This window comes from Puntigrus tetrazona, chromosome 8 (genome assembly GCF_018831695.1).
Source record: "Puntigrus tetrazona isolate hp1 chromosome 8, ASM1883169v1, whole genome shotgun sequence".
In the NCBI taxonomy this organism is placed as follows: Eukaryota; Metazoa; Chordata; class Actinopteri; order Cypriniformes; family Cyprinidae; genus Puntigrus; species Puntigrus tetrazona.
The window spans coordinates 11,468,421-11,485,280 of NC_056706.1; the positions used below are offsets into that span (position 1 = coordinate 11,468,421).

At 37.7% G+C, this 16,860-nt stretch overlaps 2 protein-coding genes across 3 annotated transcripts in view; one reads left to right on the forward strand and one right to left on the reverse strand.

Annotated features, from left to right (window-relative positions):
• On the forward strand, positions 1-15,259 carry uckl1a (uridine-cytidine kinase 1-like 1a). 2 transcript variants are annotated; one of them, XM_043246470.1, is made up of 15 exons: positions 1-120; positions 2,652-2,836; positions 2,979-3,085; positions 4,012-4,182; positions 4,334-4,405; positions 4,776-4,965; positions 5,051-5,112; positions 5,859-5,875; positions 6,277-6,375; positions 6,589-6,682; positions 7,480-7,542; positions 7,650-7,772; positions 8,085-8,192; positions 8,372-8,528; positions 9,299-15,259. In XM_043246470.1, exons 1-15 carry the CDS (start codon positions 83-85, stop codon positions 9,391-9,393), a joined length of 1,581 nt encoding a protein of 526 aa, XP_043102405.1. In that variant the 5' UTR covers positions 1-82; the 3' UTR covers positions 9,394-15,259. The 2 variants fall into 2 exon arrangements, with proteins under 2 accessions (XP_043102405.1, XP_043102404.1); XM_043246469.1 differs by lacking the exon at positions 1-120 and adding an exon at positions 1,546-1,646.
• Positions 13,224-16,860, reverse strand: part of si:dkey-70p6.1 (uncharacterized protein LOC570575 homolog) — a 22,389-nt gene continuing 18,752 nt past the window's right edge. The window contains 3 exon segments of the mRNA XM_043246486.1: positions 13,224-15,767; positions 15,770-16,142; positions 16,451-16,585. Coding sequence (XP_043102421.1) covers positions 15,592-15,767; positions 15,770-16,142; positions 16,451-16,585 — 684 coding nt within the window. The 3' untranslated portion in view covers positions 13,224-15,591.

The window sequence follows — 16,860 nt, forward strand, 5'->3', positions numbered from 1 at the left end:
ATGCTTTTCGCTCTGCATTAACAGCTGACTGTCGAGTCCAGCGTCATGGCGAGTCGGATCTGAGTGGAGAGTTTTGTATGAGATGGAGTGCAGGAGGAAAAACTCAAGCCGATCGAACAGGTATCACAATACAGCTGTCTGTGATCCACCTTTTACTCGACAAACATATATAGATAAGTGACAGGGGCAAGCGTCGATGTGTTTTGACGCAGGTGCACCTCTCCCTGACGTTGCTATCTTTTGACCCACATCGAGCTAAATTAATAACTTTTTTTGCCATGGTATGGAACGGTTATACATTCTGTAGAATGCAACGTTTCATCGTTCTGATGATGAAAGAAAATTAATCATAAGAACATAAATCAGCATTGCGTTAGTTAACCCCCTTCCTTCCCTCCTGCCCCAGTTTCAGCAGGCGGCTGCTGCGCGCTAATGACGCGTTATTATTATAATGAACTATAGACTGAGGTCTTCCTCCTGACACGACATGTGTTCCCATTAGTGCACCATGGAGAGATCACATCCTAACTGATCCCCAACCGAGATTAGACCTTTGAGATGTCAATTTAATAGACTTGTACATTCAAAATATTGTGGTGTATAATGATTCTTTAATACCAGGTGGTATGACCTATATTTAAATTGAACACACACATTCTTTTTGTAAAATGTATAGCCTACATTATTAGAGTTATATTTCACTTATAGAAGTTTTAAGAGTGTAGTTGCTGTGGCCAGCTCAGAATAAGAGCACTTGGAAAACAGCGAAGTCTACTTTCGGTGTAACACACTACAAATTTTATTGTAAAATAATTACTTGAAATACGCTGAGATTTTACACGTTTACATAGCTCCCTCATATGTGATCCCCAGTTTGGGAACCCTATAGCATTAAAAAAGCAGGGTTTTTTTTCGTTTATTGTTCTGAGTAAAATACGTATGCAATCTCGCTTCTCTCCTCAGGAATTCAGGAAGAAAGCTACGGGAGATTGCGTCTCTCACTGTAGCAAAACATGATTGCAAAAAGGTTTCTGCTATCCATTGGGTTTTGGTTCTATTTTATATATATATATTTTTTTTCTACTGATGAATTTTAAAAGCAACATCTGATACAAAACTGACACTTAAATAAAATCTGAGAACTCTCTGAGTAGTTAAGCTTTCCTTCAGGCGCTCTGTGTCTCTTGGTTCTATTAATACTTTTCATCCATGTCACCTGTAGAGCTGATCCTCTTATTCAATCAAGCCCACACGCTGCGAGCGAGTTTCCAGACACAAAGAAAAGTCGTTTTTCTATTTATTAAAAGGTTTCTCAAATACAGTAGTCAGTGGTCAGCTAATGTTCAAACTTCAAGGTTTACTCTGATCAAACGAAGGCAGATCCCAGTGTTTATCCGCAGATTTCGGAGCTTTCTTAGGGGAGGCCAGTGCTATGATGTCCGCCCTCTCTGTGACCCAGGCTTTGTGCTTCAGCTCTGATTATTAGCTGGTTTATCAGTGTTGGGCCGTTTGAGCTTCGATGAGAATGTGACCTTTATTGCTCATATGGAAGACAGCCGTCAAACTGTTTTAGCTGATATGAGCACTCTGCCTGGATACACGGGAGCCAGAATATCAGGCTGCTGGGCGCTCCGTACAGATGGAGGGTAAGTTATTAAATGCACTGTTTAGTATTCAAAAGGTTAATTAAATGCCGCTTTATCCAGTCGTTTGAGTATAATCTAAACAGAGTGACATATGCAATTAAAGAGTAAATCATTAAAATTGCTTAAAGTGCTACAGCTGCTGTTTCCTCGAACCTTTTCGCTTACAAGAGTTTATTGGGTTTATCGCTTAGATTTTGAGTCAGCTTTTATTTCCCTATACATTTTTAAGACATCATGTTTTTTGGCTATTGCATTTCCATAACATCAACAGCACCTTTCTCTTTTGTTCTGAGTTGTTTAGTTGTTTTGAATGTGCTGTGACTGGTGGCCTGATTTAGTCACTCACTCGCGTTGATACAAAGAGAGAGAGAGACAGGTTGTGTGTGACACTGACGTGATGCAGGTGGAATGATCTCTTGGCTGTTGTTTAAACCTGTTAAATTATTTCAGTGGGATTTTTATGATTGAAAGCTTGTTTCGGTTTTAGGTTGAGTCGGTTGATCATGTACAAGAAAATAATTTAGACATTGATTCATTCACAAACACACGCCCGCCACTGTTATATTAGTACTGTATATACTATTATGGTGTCATGTATTTGTATTTATTTTTAGAGTTTTACTGTTTTTGCTTCGTTGTTACACTATGCCTTTTAAAGGAATATATAACAAGGTGTAATGTATCACAACATGTATTATGAAAAGTTATAATACATTATAAATGTTGTCAATAAGGTTACCCAAACACTCTAACTGTATTCATTTGGGTGGACATAAAGATTGCCCCATCCCAAACGCATCTCATTGGTTGAGCTGCAGTTGCTATTTTTGGCTGGTCAAACAGAGAACTGTTTTGATTGGTAACACTTTTTCTTGTAAGGTACCATTAGTTAATGTTAACCAACTACATTAACTAAACAGCAAGTGATATATTTAGCTCAGGTTCAGCAAATAATATTAACAGATGCATTTAAAAGATTTCAAACGGTTCTCTTTTTTGTTCCAGTGGAAGTGGTGAAGACTCTCTCGACAGACTCCTCCCTCCAGTCAGCACCTCTCGCAGGAAAAGCAGCACTTTGGGTAAAACAGAACCTCCACTGCTCCGCACCGGTACACGTACCATCTACACAGCCGGCAGACCACCCTGGTACAATGAACATGGAGCCCAGTTTAAGGAGGCCTTTGTTATTGGTACGACCAGATCAAAACATACTGAATTCATGCTCAACCAAAAACAAGATACCTTCACTACTGTTCCCTATTAGGCTTTATTGTAGATTTGTGTTTAAATACTAAATCTAAATGACTGAATGAAGTAATCATGTTATTACAGGTCTGTGTGGTGGCAGTGCCTCCGGAAAAACTACTGTAGCCAATAAAATCATTGAAGCGTTGGATGTACCTTGGGTGGTTTTGCTGTCTATGGACTCGTTCTATAAGGTGAGATGTGTAAGAGTGTTTGTGCTTGTGAGAAGTTAGTATCAAGTGTGAGATCTGAATGATCAGAATTTGTTCACAATGTGAAGGTTACCTGTTAGGTCTTATTCTTTCTTCATCTCCGTTAAAGATTGTACACGTAACCACACAAATATGCTGAAGCATATGTGTGTGTGTGTGTGTGTGTGTGTGTGTACATAGATGCCTCATTAGAAACTGTTTCTCTGGGCTACAATATGTGAGCTGTCCACTATATTGTTGCGGTTTTACCTTAACATCATTCACTAAAGTAATCTCTCAAAATTCGAAGGATGCCACAATACTGAACAGCCAATGGTCTGTGAACAGCTCTGTGTGTGAACCTACAGTGTGCTGAATGACGTTAGGGGACTTCCAAAATAGCAGACTTGCTTGGAGCAGTCGAATGGGGCGTCTATATGTGTCTATGCTCTGAAGACGCAATACTTCTGTATTTGTGCAGATCTACTAAGAAGAGCTGGATCTTAAGTTTGTTAGAAATTGGACTGCCAGCTGTATATTGTATGAGTCACCACATAAGACTCTAAGATTAATTCAGGATTCTGACTAAACTAGTTGTGCTGTATGTTTGCTTGTTTTTTTCACAGACATACCCATTCGTTCAGAAATTTGGTATTTTTATTTTACTTTTGTGTTCCTCAGTAATAGCACTTCATATTTAGACAAACTATGACTTTTTTTTATTTTATGTAGCCCTTAACATGTTTTTCCTAATAGTAGTGTATTAACAACAACCCCAGACACCATGCTTCATGTGATCAGAATATAATAGCATCCCTTGCATTGCTGTTAAAGCACATATGGTGGTAGGGCAGGATTGTGATCTTTCCAGTGTCCGTGTCGCCCCCACCGGTGATCAAACACGCAACCTTTATGTTACCCATCTGCAGGTTCTGTCTCCAGAGGAACAAGCTCTAGCTGGCCATAACGACTATAACTTTGACCATCCTGGAGCTTTTGACTTTGAGCTGCTTGTGACCACGCTGCGGAAACTTAAACAGGGAAAAAGTGTAAAAATCCCAGTCTATGACTTCACTACACATGGACGCCAGAAAGACTGGGTGAGCGTGTGTGGCAGATGTTTCACATATTTTCCAGAAGTATATTAAAAAATATATACCACAGATGCAGTAATAATTTATAATATTGATGGCTTGGAGAAGATTTCGGTTTGTTTGATGGTCTTTGCGTTTTCATTTCATACTCTTTCAGAAAAATGTTTACGGTGCCAGCGTCATTATCTTTGAAGGCATCTTGTCCTTTGCAGACAAAGAGCTCTTGCAGGTATGATGAAATGTTTCGGGTTCTGAATGTTTAGTAAATGCAGATAAGAATTCAAAGCAAGGAAACTGATAAAAATTTCTTGGTGATGAAGTAAGGGAGATTTAGAAGGACCATTATCACAAATCCATCTTAATAACATCACATGAAATCTAAATTTTACTTTTGTGTCTTTTAGTCCATATCGAATAAAATAGCAAAATGATCTATATGCTAATGTGCTCCTAGAAGTTGACAAAATCAATGCTTTTAAAATGTACGTTTTTTTTTAATGTTTATATTGATTAGTAAAGTAATTACTAATATTGATTACTTTGGTTTGATTATAAAATGTCTGGCACTATATCCTACAGCTAAAAAATTCTTTTTTTAGCTGATGGACATGAAGATTTTTGTAGATACAGATTCAGATATCCGGCTGGTACGGCGGCTGAGGAGGGACATCACAGAGAGAGGCCGGGACATTGAGGGGGTCATTAAACAATATAATAAATTTGTAAAACCAGCCTTTGAGCAGTACATCGAACCCACCATGAGACTTGCAGACATTGTAGTGCCACGTGGTGAGTTCAGCACACACGCGTTGATGCAGTGAGTAATTGCAGTTAGCAGATGTTACCATTTTTTATTTCTCTCTTTCACACACAGGTGGAGGTAACATGGTGGCCATTGACCTGATCGTTCAACATGTTCACAGTCAGCTAGAAGAGGTGAGTGAAAAAAGGACATCATGATGGTGTCCTGTGAAATAGTCTTATCCATCCTTCCAGAAGTTAATTGCCTATTTTTTGTGGTCACATTGGAAGTCTGCCCTAGACAAGACAGCTATTTAACAGCTTAGTTCATTATGTAAACCATGAGATTTATTTCTCCCAGTATCATCTCCTAAATCTAAAGGCATGTGGTGTCAGGCTTGCCTGGTCGCCAAAATAAAACTAGCTTATTGACCAATATTCCAATAGCTCTTCTGAATATGCCAGTCCCGTACATAAAATAAATATTTTACACTCGCTGTCTTGTGTTCAACTTAAAATTTTATTTTAAAAATCACTGTAGAGTTTAATGATAAACTGTTTTCACAAAGTAGCTTAAAAAGCCTTGGCTCTCAAAACTCATTTAGCACTTTATCATTGGTAGAATAGAATATACGATAGGTAAAATATTACAAAACGAGCATTCCAGTCAAATACAATTTATAAAATATGGTAAACTCTTGTGTGGCATGTTGAATAGACTTAGAGATTCTTCTTCAGCTTCAGCTTTTTTCACATTTCCACACAAAACAAACAAAATGGCGCCCTCTGCCTGTGGATATAGGGAAAATTAGGTAAAGATTGTCCTGGTGGTACTTACTCAACATAGATGACTTCTCTCACGCTCTCAGCCCCATTCTTCCTCTTTCACTGTTTTTCACTGATCTTTCATTTCTGTTCTATTGCATGCATTCTCTCTGCAGCGTGAGATTAGTGTCAGGTAGAGAAGTTTTTCTCTTTCTCACGAACTCTCTCATACATTAACACAGATATACAGTATGTAAAAAAAAAAAAAAACTCTCTCTCTCTCTCTCTCTCTCTCTCTCTCTCTCTCTCTCTATATATATATATATATATATATATATATATATATATATATATAGTATCTGTAGTAAAAAGCTTGACAACTAGCTCTCGCCCAGCTATACATACATATATATATGTGTGTGTATATGTATGTGTGTGTGTGTAAAAATATGTATATATAAGATTGTTCTTGTTCTGTATGTTTGTGCATTTATACAGGTCTAACAGTGTACAAGTGGCTTTCATTTGTATTTCATTTGTGTGGATTTGCTTTATGTCTCAAACAAACAAACACACACACACACACACACACAGGGCTCTCCTGGCCACGGCCCATCAGTCCCAGCCGCTTCCTCAGACTCTCAGTGTGTTGGAAAGCACACCACAGGTCCGCGGCCTCCACACCATCATCAGGTGAGTGTCATATGAATCGGTTCTCTGAAGCACATCAAAAGAAATCCTACTTTTAAATGTTAATGCTCATTGGTGAAATGTGTTTTGGAAGCCATTCATCTGTTCGGCTGCCATTCAGAATTCCTCAAATGTGGCTAATGACTCACTGGCCTGTTTTGCCCTATTCTCTGCGTCTTTGAAATACTCCTCCTCAATTTTTCTGTTTGTTTTTAGGAACAAAGACACCAGTCGTGACGAGTTCATCTTCTACTCGAAGAGACTGATGCGGTTGCTTATTGAACATGCGCTGTCTTTCTTGCCCTCCAAGGTGTGTGGGTGTGTGTGTATGTTTGCCACTCTGTGGGTTTTTTTGCCAAAGTTTGATGATATTGTGCGGACTAAGCTGAATTTAACATTTAAAGTACTTAAGTACTAAACTAAGGTCTTGATTGAAATTAAATGTAATGAATTACATGGGCTGTCAGTTACTAATCAGATTAATTAATAATATTCACACGTATAGCAATACAATTTTAAATTGAGTTAACTATATATTAATCAACCAAAGAGTAGCAATTAGTCACACATGCATCAATGAAATGTCATTTGAATTAATTACATTAAATGTTAGTTAATTAATCAAATTAATATCTAATAATCAAATATATCAATAAAAATTTGAATTGAATTAACTATGCCTGTTGATTAATCAATGAATAGCAATAATTACACACACTACAGTATGTAACTACAATTTTTATTTGAATAAATTACAGTATATGCAAGTTGATTAATCAAACTAATTGCAATGAGAAACACTTATGTGATTATGAAGTTTAATAGAATTAATTACATTAAATGCCAGCTAATTAATCAGCATACAAGTCAGTTGGCACATGTAATCACTTTATTTTATTTTTTTTTATAACTAACCATACTAAATTTGCCTGTTACTTTGAAAGTACTTTTTTAAATAAGTATGATAAATGGTTTATGGTTAATGTAAATATGATTGCCTTGATATAAATATTTTCATGAGCTTTTGTTTTTGTTGTTTTCAATGAAGACAGAGCAAAACAGTTTTTCTTCTCAGCTATATTATGTGCATCATCACACATTTTACAGGCCTGCTTCATCCAGACACCGCAAGGCCAAGAGTATGAGGGGCGAAGGTTTAGTGGAAAAGGGGTACATTTTTGTCTGTTCGTTTTCAGTAATAAAACATTCATATCCACAGTTATGTCTATTTTTCATCACATTGATTTTGAAGCAGCACCTGTCCTTCTATCACCCAGATCACAGGTGTGTCCGTTCTTCGGGCCGGGGAGACCATGGAACCTGCTCTGAGAGCTGTGTGCAAAGATGTCCGTATCGGCAAGATTCTGATCCAGACTAATCTAGATTCAGGAGAACCAGAGGTAAAAACAGGCCTTCAAATCATCGCACAAAATATCAGTAACAAATTGAAAATGTAATGAAGCCGTCTTGTAAGAAAGATCTTACTAATAAATCCCGGTTTGACTAATTCTATGCAACTTTCTAGATAAAAAAAAAAAATAGTGGTTATTTTCTCGGTTCCTCTCAAACCCTGTATGTCTGTTTTGCCTGTTGGTCTCTGTCTCCGTGGTAACAGAGATCTCCTGACTCCTCGGTTTCATTTTTTTGGTGGCTGTGGTTCCCTCTTTCTCACTTCGTTTCCGTGGTAACTAAGACTCCCCCCCTCCATTTAGCTGCACTACCTGCGACTGCCCAGAGACATCAGTGAGGACCATGTGATATTGATGGACAGCACCGTTTCCACAGGAGCAGCAGCCATGATGGCAGTCAGGGTGTTGCTGGTATGTGGCTATCGACCTCATTCACTCCACAAACAGTACAAACCCTGAATGGCTCTATAGTCTACACAGTTTTGCACAGAGCTTCTCTGGCAATAAAGTTATTAGGTGCCTCAATTCATTGCGAAAATAATACTTCTGTTGAATATGAGCGTGTGTAATACTTTATTATTCGTATAAAGGACCACGATGTCCAGGAAGACAAGATTGTGTTGGTGTCTCTGCTGATGGCGGAGTTGGGTGTTCACTCCGTGGCTTATGCCTTCCCTCGTGTCAAAATCATCACCACCGCTGTGGACAAGAGCTTAGATGACCTCCTTCATGTCATTCCAGGCATAGGTGAGTTTTCCTGCCACAGATAAAGTACCATTCCAAATTTATATATAATTACTCTATAATAACTCTTTTTCTTAACTGATAATAAAAATATTTTTTTTGAGAAGCATTAGACTAATTTCTAAAGGTTATTACAAAGGGGACTTACATTTTTACATATTTAAAAATATAAACCGTTACAATACTCCAGTATTTCAGTTTTACTGTGTTTTTGATCAAATAAATTCACCATGTGTGAGCAAAAGAGACGCCTTTCAAAAACATTTACATGAATTAACAGAAATTAACATTCGAAAAATACTTTTATAGTCTTTATCAAATTTTAATTATGTTAAAGGGATAGTTCACCCAGAAATGTCGTATCAAACCTCTATGACAGATGAAGATATTTTTCATGAAATCCAAGCACTTTTGCTGGCCATTGCTGACCATCCATAGAAGTTAATGTTTTTGAGTGAACTATCCCTTTAAATTCAGCATTCACTAATACAGTTATATTTGTTCATATTTTACGGGTTTATATATTTAATGAGCTAAAACAGTTTTATGTTATTAGCCAATTTTAGCAAAGATTAATAAATATTATAATTAAACATTATTAATGTTAGTAAATGCATGAAGTAATGTTAACTAAATAGCACCTTATTCTCAAATATTACAAAATGTCTTACTGACCCCAAGTCTTTAAATAGAAGTGCATCTAAATACAGGAAAGTATCCAACCCTTCACTATGTACTGAAATCTCGCGGGTGTATATTTGCTGTCATTGCAGGAGACTTTGGTGACCGTTACTTCGGGACAGATGGGTCTTCATCATGGAGCGATGAAGAACAGCAAGAACCACATAGCTGCTCATCGGAGGTTTGACCCGTTGTTCAAGCAATTCGGGAAGTTGTGACTAGCGAGGATCAACACTTACTGTAACTTCATTAAACCAGCCAGGAACAAAAAAATAGATTTAAAAGCACATTTATGAGGTGCAGTATTTTTTAGCACTTCATTTAATGACCGTATATGCATGTGATATCTTATTCCGGAGTACTGTTTGTTCCGTGCATCGTCACGATAGTTCAAAATGTTAAAACTAGACATTTTTATATATTTAAGACATGTAAACTAGACATTTATATATAATTCTAAATAATATTTTTTACATTTGTATAAAAATACAAATGAATTAATGGATGGACGCAATTGGCTGTTTATTGGTTTCACACAATAAACATAAAATAAAAAATTTTATTACACTTGAAAACGCTTTAATCATTTAACCACATTGTTTATTTCAGTTCAACATAATTTCTACAATTTCAAATGTTACTTTTTTTAAACGTGCTGCTGCACTATTAACACCAGGGGGCAGTATTTCACTCCTCCTGCCTCATTGGGATTTTGTAGGTTTAGTAAAGACATTGAAAATCCAACTATGGAGCTAAAATGCATTTGAAGATAATTTGCTGAAGATTTTTAGAGACAATTGAGCTTAAATGTTTCTCAATAAAAATCAGAAGACAACCTTGACCTATCCATGACCTTAGCAGCTAAATAGAATAGTGACTGAAGTCGAGGTGTTTTTGTTGAGAAACCCTGTGAGGTAACAATTGCACGTATACTAGATACTCTGGGTGAAGGTGAAGGGCTCTTCACTAAGAGGAAATAAAAGCATTTCTATTGCAATGGAATAAATGAACTACCATATACAGGAAAAATGTAGAGATGAGTCAAAGTTAAAAGTTGTTAGAAGCAAAAGCCATAGAAGGTTATAAAAGATAGATATGACATCTGTTTCAACAAAATTTAGGAAACTTGGCATAAACAAGTCATTTTTGAGATCAGAATGTTTTACCAAATTAGGCAACTGGAAACAAAGGGCAGCTGTGAAATAATAATATTGAATGTTTATCTGAAATTAGTAAAGCCACAGCTATGAAGTTCCTGGTCTGTCGACTGCATAACAGTCCAGTATCACTTCACTAAACTATTTCAGTTATTTCAAAGGTTTCGTGATGCGTTGTAGTACTCTTTTGAATGCGTGACGGGGATTGACATGAAAGAGAATAATTTTTTCGATGTGCTTCTGGAACTCGAATGTTTCAGTTGCGTTGCCGTCTATGCAGGGTCAAAAACAATGACAAACAATAGGATAATTAAAGCAACCAATTAACATATTTTCCTTTATTACAAAGAAAGGTTTTTTCAGTGTTGCCACGTTACGTTAGTTATTGAATATGTACGCACTGGTCGGGAATCAGTTAACTTTTTTGATTAAAATAGTTAGCAGCTGGAAAACTATGTAAGAATTGTCGACCACTGTTTCTAAGTAGTGCAACGCCGCTGTTAGTGACGCTGCTTGACAGCTGCACAGACCCTCAGATTCTCTCTCTCTCATATAACTGCGAATCAATAGATCAAGATTCCACTATTATCTTTAAAATGACTTTACGGAATCGGCAGCGGAGGCTCGTGCTGAGAATGTGTAAAAGAAACTAGCATTTAAGGACAAAATCCTTTTTTAATGATTTAACAGCACGTCAGCAAATAATTTCCTGATAAATTTGTAAATATCCGGCATAGTTAAAATGCCTTTTTGTATGGTTTAACGTTAAAGCTGCAGTTCGAAACTTTTTCGTTCACGATTCAAAAAAATTCTATAAAAAAATATCTCACGAATCCATTTATCAAACCTTGTTTCTGGCTTGTCCTAAATCAGTGCGAGTGTTAATATTCTGACTATTTAGACTGGTTCGGGTAGGTTTACGTACAGAGAGAAGTAGCTCCGGCTACGATGTTCTTCCGCAAGATGCACACAGTTCTGTTTACTAACCGCTAAAGTGACAAAGGTTACGGGGCTGCAGCGTTAAAAACTAATAGTGCTTGACTCTTATTGATGAGGCTCTGGGAGTATGTAATACGAAAAAAGTTTGGAAACACTGCATTATAAATTTAACCTCTCTCCACATTTTGAAATGGTAGAACAATGCATGTTACATAGTACGAGAAATAACCTAATGTACCATTTCAAAATGTTTAATAACTCTTTTTTTGCAGTATCTGTACAAAGCTGGCATTGTGTAGACTACTATAGAGACTACGTTGCAATCTTACTAGGTTGCTACAACGTGCAGACCCTTTCTCCAGTGCTCTGAAACATGGGTGACATCTTGACTTAGCAGAGCTCCTCATACATGCTGGATTCGCCTAGACAACAAACTGGTCTGCGACTGCAGCCTCAAGGTTAACCTGTTACTATGGAAACAAGTCAGCCAATAAAAAAACAGCAGACGGTTGCTATGTTGACTGCACCCTTTTTGTTTTAAGGATGACCTATTTTTTTTTTCCAGAGCAAGTCAGATGCAAGCTTGTGACACTCTCACACATAAACACACACAGGGACGCAGTAACAGAGGTAGGAAAAGAGGTTACACTTTTACAACCACGGGTTCATATGTTCCGTTCGAGGATTTGAATGAAATAAATACGAAAAAAATAAAAATCCTATGACCTCCTCCATCTATTTTGTAATGTAATCTTACTGTGAAATGCGATGAGATTTTGTCTCAATGGAGGGGAATTCTTAAATACCATACCATGACAGTGAGGCAGTTGTCATAGGAACAGCATGTACCACAGTGAAAGGCTGATGTGACTGCAGCTTCAATGGATAATTAGGGTAAACAAAGAACTCTTAATGCAATCCCTCATCTACCTGAGTGTATAAACTAATCAAAGCCGGTTTAATCAGAGCCTAATCACATCCAGATTTAGAATGAGAAATGTCCTCTGGAATATTTGCTGAACCTTTTGCATTGATGCCTACAGACATCACAAAATGCAAATCTAACACAGGCGCGCATCTGTTTCTTCTCTAAGTCAGTAAGTCAGAGGAGCAAGACTCCACTATGCGAGATCTCACATCTTTGTCGCTGTAAAAATCCATTGCTCTTCTTAAATAACCTTATTAATACTGAACTAGGACATGTTTATTTTGGGGTTAGTTCTTCTTTTGCCATTGATTTAACACATCTGATTAACATGATCATTTAAATGCATCTTGCTTATTATAGCAATCGCAGTGTGCTTCAGAAACCCTCCGTCTTCCCCAGCTCCACCTGTATAGATCTGCTCCGGGGTAATTCGTGTATGATATGTATTGGGGGTTATTTCATACATGGTATATGTGCCGCAGCAGTATTTACACGCTCACAGCAGCATGTTGTGGATTTATTGGCAGTAGCAGGTCTTAGTACTTGCTCTGTGTATCAGTGTATCAGTAGCAGTGTATCAGATCTATTCCACCAAGACCAAAAACATTAACGTTGTTTTGTACATTACCATGCCAATCTCTCAGAGAGTTGTCATGATAGAACTACATAAGCAAAAAAAAAAGGTTCCTGTAAGTGTCCACCACAATCTGAAGGCAATTTGTATATTTCAAACTATAATTCATATGAATTCTAACAATATTATTGTTAAGTATTCATACAATCTGTTTGCATCGATAATTAGGTTTAGGGTTTGGGTTGAAGAAAACCTTCGTGCTTTTTTTCATGCAGGTCACATACAAATTCATATGCCATTGCCACCTTGTAAAATTCTTGCATTTTCTCGTGAGATCAGATTGTCTGGGCACTTAGTGGTGTAGAGATTTAATAAATGGCTTATTGTGAGTGAGAAAATACTATGTAAATGCTATATGCTTTGTGTTTTTTGAAGTGCTACTTTATTTAAAAAAGTATAAACTTGACCCGACATTTTATGAATAGTCATTTTGATATAAAAACATTACAATCTTTTGCACATTAGTACTTAATTACACAGCTTTAATACACACCACCCTGTTGTTTGATAAGCAAACGCACAACATTAGCTGCCACACTAAACTCAACTGGTCTTTGAGATACACAGTATAGCTAAAATGATGTGGAAAACAAAACAAAACAAAAAATCCCAAAGCACATAATCAAAACTCACAGAGATACTGCTGAGATAATTTTTCACCAGAAAAATCATTCCAAAAGGACAACCAGAAAGAAACAAATACTTTCAGGAACACCAAGAGCAAATTCCCTCCCCCCATTTTCTTCTGTAATTCTTCTTGTAACATATTTACAACATTGCACCAACATTTGATAGCAACGAGGGCTTAGACAAGCTCTTTGATTATATTTAGTTGACCTGAGCCCCTTTTTGTGTGCTCCAGCCATTTGGGATAATTTAATCCAGATCACATTAGCATCAGATTCAAAGACACCAAGAGACAGCGGCTATAGTCCACAAATCATAGATATTTTGACATTGTCCACTGGTGAAACTTGTCACTATCTGGCCATAAAATCCCAAATCCCCCTCCCATAGACTTACAGGGCGACATACACTAATTTTAAATCTCTTACTCATTTGTTTTATTTCTTTTCTTTTTTTTCTTTTTTTTTTTAAATCTCCTATTACTTTCGTGTAACATACAGGAGATTTTTTTTGCAGCAATCTAATGTATGTGATTCCATTCAATCTGATCTGGACATACATGGACATCCTGACTGCTTCTGAAATGATGGGGGAAAGGGATTGTCTATGATACATTTCTTCTGACCAACTGTTATATTCCTAACTGTCCAGTTTTTTATTTAGAGAGTCCTCCTTGAGTCCTCATTGGTCTCCCTCAGTCCTGAAGCGATTCACTTTGTGCTCTTTCTCAGATGAAGAAAAAGGCATATAAATCAAACAATCCACCGACAACAGCAAGAAATAAACCATTCTCTGATACCACAGGACAGTGCTAGTTTCACTTTTCTTTCTTTTCTTTTTTTTTATCCCTTTACAAGGGTATTTTTTTCTTGAAAGCATGCATCTTTTTAATCAGGCAAAGTGCATAAACAGTATTGACAAAGAAAAACACTTACTTTACCGCATTGAAGTGCTGTGGTGACTTATGTGACAGTTTGAATTGATGTATGACCAAAACAAAAAAAATAACATGAAAAGACATTGGGGGTCTCTTGTGAGATATGTCAACATTTTGTGTGCAATTATTTAATATTTTTGTTCACTGTCCCTGAGCTTTTGCTAATTCTCTCCATGATCTTGCTTTATTGAAAATTGCAATTTACCATCTATTACTTTTAACAGATTTTAAATCTAGTACTCTTCAATTTCAGAAGGGCACTGTCTCAGACAGACAACATGCTAAGCATGAGATATTTGTGCTTAATAAGAAAATACTTTCTTGGCGTACAGGATCTATTTGACCAGTCGAATTAGAATCTTTATTTTAGCTCTGAAATTATGATTAATTTTTTTTTTTACATAAATAGAGGCTTTGACTTTACAAAAATAGGGCCATGTGTTTCCTAAAGCTCTTAGGCAATAGATAGCTTTTAGCCATTTTAAAATAGGATCAACTCTTCTATGAACAGATGAAATAAATTATTTTGTTAATATATGATATTTTGCTTGGCAATAGCTTTTGATTGGCTTTCTAATAATGTTCAATTTCTGTGTAGAATTTTTTGTAAAACAGTACTTTGCTGAGGGCGTCTGCCAAATAATTTTTTTCTTCTTTTTAGAGGGCCACGGGGACACAATTAAACTGTGCTTCTTAACAAGTTACTTCTGTAATAGACTTGTGCTCTGTTTGTTCTACTTTGGGATTATCTAGGCATCAAATACAAGTTTGACCCGCAATTCCGATGGTCACTCTGTCCTTAACTACAACATGTAATGACAAAAACAAGAATTTCCTCTATAGGAATGCTACTGTCGGGTGTGATATGTTGTCTGTTGTGATATGTCGTGGCTGGTGACTATTTTTACTTCTTCGTTATGGAGGCATGTGAATAGGCAAAATCATTTCGTTAGGATTTTCACGTAAGCATTCTATCGTTTTGTGCTGCGAGAATACTGACCTTTAACTAGACATACAAAACTCAATTAATGCTCAACTAATACTTGGAACCCATGTAAAATATATAGCAGTGGCACAATGCGCGTATCCCATTGGGTTACGACACGCTTACGTGTCCCCATTCAAGCCCCCAGAGAGTAAAGTTCCCTTCCTCAGAGCGCCGCCTACAGGCCAGTGACATACATCTCCATGCCGTCATTAAAAGTAAAGATGGTGGTTGTGCTGGAGGTGGCCGAGCCCTGCTTCAGGTCAGGGATGCTCTCATACAGGCTCTCCCCAGGAATCAGCATTGTTTTGGCTGGGAGATGCTGCAGTTTGGGGGTCTGCTGGGGTGGAGGGGTGGCGGCGGTTGTTGCAAGGGTTGCTGGGGCCGTTTCCGCTTGGGCCGCAAGGTGGCACTGGCATTGGGTGGAGGCCTGTCACGCCTCCAGCCTCCCCCTCCCTCCATGGTCTCGTAAGCCAGGTCTGTTTCCTCAGTGCTGATGGCTTCGTAGCAGTGGTCCTCCATACAGCCAGGTGGCGCTCTCGTGCCTTTGCCCTCCTGTGGGGCCCACGTTTGGGGTTTGACTACCACGCTGAAACCCCCGTCACGCTCACCGCGGTCACCTCGAGCCAAGGTCCTATAGCCGCTGATGTCCCTCGTGGCGGTGGGTGAGCCAGGCATGCCTCGCTTCTTTTTGCCCGGTTTGCAGACTTTCGAATACATCTCTGTGATCTACATGATAACAGAGAGAAAACCATCTGAAACATATTCAGGAGTGGAAAATCTGTGTATATATCTTATGCTCCAAAAGTTTGCTTTTCCAGTTCCCGCTGTCTGATATGCAACAAAAACAATCCGGCCTATTAATACACATTTGTGGGTTTACAGCTGCTTCTGGTTAACTCTGAAATTTAGTTTATCGGTAAAGAAGTACTCTGGGACGATTCAAGAATGTATAATACCTAGAAGACATTTTGGCCGCATAGGAAGAGAAATAGAGGATGCATCTCAGGACTGTGGAAAACTAAATGCACACTCACCCCTGCTGCAGATGCTGCTATATTCTCTCCCGCATGAGAGCTCAGAATACCCATCTGCTTGTGCTGGAAGATGATGTCATCTTCTTCCGGAGGTTTCCATATGTACTGTTCTCCATTTCCCATAAACACTGCCTCCTGATACATTAAAAACAATTGACTAGAATAAATATTATATTACCTTTTAAGGGGCCATCTTAAACAATATACACTGGAGAATAGAGCGAAGCATCATGAAACGGCATCAACAGTGCCCTCCAAGGGAAGTTCAGGGATTTAAAGCAGTAGTTTTAAACGAATGATTTAGCCATAAAATGAATTCTGTCCTCATTTACTCACCCTCATGTTGTTCAAAATCAGTATGAGTTTGTTTTTTCTGTGGAAGACTAAAAGGGCTGTCAGAATGAAATACC

Excerpts from the sequence above, each read along its gene's own strand:
- uckl1a (XM_043246469.1), top strand. The coding sequence starts at position 1,546 with ATGGAAGACAGCCGTCAAACTGTTTTAGCTGATATGAGCACTCTGCCT. Across the intron at positions 2,837-2,978 it reads TAAGGAGGCCTTTGTTATTG|GTCTGTGTGGTGGCAGTGCC; the intron begins GTACGACCAGAT and ends ATGTTATTACAG. Across the intron at positions 7,543-7,649 it reads GAAGGTTTAGTGGAAAAGGG|ATCACAGGTGTGTCCGTTCT; the intron begins GTACATTTTTGT and ends TCTATCACCCAG.